Source organism: Marmota monax, unplaced genomic scaffold (assembly GCF_021218885.2).
Source record: "Marmota monax isolate L192 unplaced genomic scaffold, Marmota_monax_Labrador192_F-V1.1 WCK01_AAM20220418_F8-fsc00159, whole genome shotgun sequence".
Classification (NCBI taxonomy): Eukaryota; Metazoa; Chordata; class Mammalia; order Rodentia; family Sciuridae; genus Marmota; species Marmota monax.
This window is the reverse complement of record NW_026694999.1, coordinates 2,315,634-2,318,752: the sequence shown is the minus strand read 5'-3', so window position 1 is coordinate 2,318,752 and position 3,119 is coordinate 2,315,634. Positions and strand designations below refer to the sequence as shown.

General features: G+C 41.5%; 1 protein-coding gene across 1 annotated transcript; it reads left to right on the top strand.

Annotated features, from left to right (window-relative positions):
* Positions 1-242: 242 nt before the first annotated feature.
* On the top strand, positions 243-2,606 carry Adam29 (ADAM metallopeptidase domain 29). The gene has a single exon (XM_046427556.1). It carries the CDS (start codon positions 243-245, stop codon positions 2,604-2,606), a length of 2,364 nt encoding a protein of 787 aa, XP_046283512.1.
* The last annotated feature ends 513 nt before the right edge of the window (positions 2,607-3,119 follow it).

The window sequence follows — 3,119 nt, the reverse complement described above, 5'->3', positions numbered from 1 at the left end:
ACAAACCACTTTTATCTTACCCTTTCTCTTTCTTCTCACTGTGCCCTCTCATATGTACTTCCATCCACATATTGCTTTTTATCTTACTTGCAGGGATACAGAGAGAGAGCTCTGATGATTCAGCTATGCCAGAGGACAGATCCTAAATGATTAGCCCTGGTACACAGAAGAATTAGCCACGCCAGCTATGACTCCTAGATCTGACTTCTTCAAACAAATTTTGTTGTAGGTGTGGCTTCATAATGAATACGATTGATGCTCTGTTATACACTAGGTTCTTATTCCTGCTTGACTGGTTTGGAGTATCTTGGTCCTTTTCTAGGCTCACCCAGGCTGAGCACCCCCAATACCACAGCCCCCCAGACGTGGTGATTCCTTTGAAGGTAACTGACACTACTGGAAAAATGAGACCTCCAGGTTGGGTGTCTTATAGCATGAATTTTGGGGGCCAGAGACACATTGTTCACATCAAGGCCAAGAAGCTGTTGCTGTACAAACACCTACCAGTGTTTACCTACACAGACCAAGGTGCTCTGCTGGAGGACCATCCTTTTATCCAGAATGGCTGCTATTATCATGGTTATGTGGAGGGGGACCCAGAATCCGTGGTTGCCCTCAGTAATTGTTTTGGGGGCTTTCGAGGAATGTTAGAGATAAACAACATTGCTTATGAAATCATGCCCATGATGTTTTCTACCACATTTGAACATCTGGTTTATAAGATGGACAATGAGGAGACAGAATCCCTAACAGGAAGATCGGGCTTTATGAAAGATAAAATAACATGCCAAATAGAATTTCAAGAGGTTAATAATTTCACTCTGAAGCAAAGTTCCTATGAAGGCTGGTGGACCCATTATAGGATTATTGAAATTGTAGGGGTGATTGACAATTATCTATACGTTCACTATACAGGGAATGTTTCAAAAATTATGATGGATCTGTTTATTGTGTCAAATATAGTGGACTCCATTTACAGTGTTCTGGATATAAAGGTGTTAATGTGTGGTTTGGAGTTGTGGACTAATAAAAATCCCATTGTAGTAGATGATATAAGAAAATCTCTGGATCTGTATTGCAAGTGGAAAACTGAAAATATTCTTCCCCGGTTAAAGCATGATACCACACATCTTTTTATACACAGGCACTTAAGAGGATTAAGTGGCCTTGGCTCAACTAAGGGAATGTGTAATCCACTTCGTAGCTGTGCAATTGTTACTTTTATAAACAGAACCTTGACCCTGTCTGCAATTGCTATGGCTCATCATTTAGGTCATAATTTGGGGATGCCCCATGATGACCCTAGTACATGTAAGTGCTTACCACGTAAATGTATAATGCATGAGGATAACCCACCAACACCCAAATTTAGCAATTGCAGTTATAGTTTTTTTTGGTGGTTTACCCTAGAAAGGGCACAATGTTTGTTTGAGCATCTATATACAAAGGATATCTTCTTCAGAAAACGCTGTGGGAATGGTATTGTTGAAGATCAAGAGGAATGTGACTGTGGACCTTTACGGCATTGTGCAAAAGATCCCTGCTGTATGCCGAATTGCACTCTGAGTTATGGGTCAACTTGTGCCTTTGGGCTTTGTTGTAAAAACTGCCAGTACTTACCATCAGGAGAAGTGTGTAGAAAAGAGGCTAATATATGTGACCTTCCAGAGTGGTGCAATGGAACTTCCCATAAGTGCCCAGATGATGTATTTGTGGAAAATGGAATTCCCTGTAATACCTCAGCCTACTGCTATGAAAGAGAATGTAATGACCGCACTGCACGATGCAGGCAGATTTTTGGCCGAGAGGCAAAAAGTGCAAATGAGATTTGCTACACACGAATAAACACACAAGGTTCTCGTTTTGGCCACTGTGGTCTCAGAGGCTCTACATATGTAAAATGTAATGTCTCAGATGTCTTGTGTGGGAGAATTCAGTGTGATGGTGTGAAAGAAGTTCCCTCACTGGATCAGCATACTACTGTGCATTGGGCTCACTACAATGATGTAAACTGCTGGGGTACTGATTACCATCATGGAATGAAGATTCCTGATATTGGTGATGTGAAAGATGGCACAGAGTGTGGTCATGACCATCTCTGCATCCATAGACAATGTGTCCATATATCCGTCTTGGACAGTAATTGCTCACCTTCATTCTGTAACATGAGGGGCATCTGCAACAATAAACATCACTGCCATTGCAACTATCTGTGGGACCCTCCCAACTGCGAGATACAAGGCCATGGAGGTAGTGTTGACAGTGGCCCACCTCCTAGAAGAAAGCGGACAACCAGATTTTGTTTCCTGTGCCCAATATTATTTATTATTTTGTGCATTTTAATACTTTGTTGTATTTGGCTTTGTTTAAAGGGAAGAAAGAAAGAAGAGCCAGAAGTTGATCAACAACCTATGGAAGTAGGGAAAGGATTACAGAGCCAACCTCCCTCGATGGTTTCCCAGCGACCACAATCAATTCCAAGAGCCCCATCCAGAATTTCAAGAACCCCATCTACAATTCCAAGAGTCCCATCCAGACCAGGTTCAAGAGTCCCATCCAGACCAGTTTCAAGAGCCCCATCCAAACCAACTTCTATTAAAAGATAATTCCTGATTTGTTTCTACTTTATTCACTGTTTTAAATAACTTAAAGATTTGTTCTTGAATTTTGCTTCTCTATTGGCACATGGGTGAAGTACTATTTTTAAGTTATTGCTCCTCAACTCCAAAACTCATATCTATTTTTTACTCTTCTTCTTCTTCTTCTTCTTCTTCTTCTTCTTCTTCTTCTTCTTCTTCTTCTTCTTTTTTTAGTACTAAGGATTGAACTCAGGGGCACTCGACAACTTAGCCACATCCACAGCCCTGTTTTGTATTTTATTTAGAGACAGGGGTCTCACTGAGTTGCTTAGCACCTTGCTTTTGCCGAGGCTGGCTTTGAACTCATGATCCTTCTGCCTCAGCCTCCCGAGCCTCTGGGATTACAGGCAAGTGCCACTACACCTGGCCCCATATTTCTATTTTACTAGTCCTCTCCTGATAGGGTCCTGCAATATGAGAATGAACAGGAACCTAGAAATCTGGTTCATTTTGTCCTGTTTATGTCAGTATTTCCTGAAT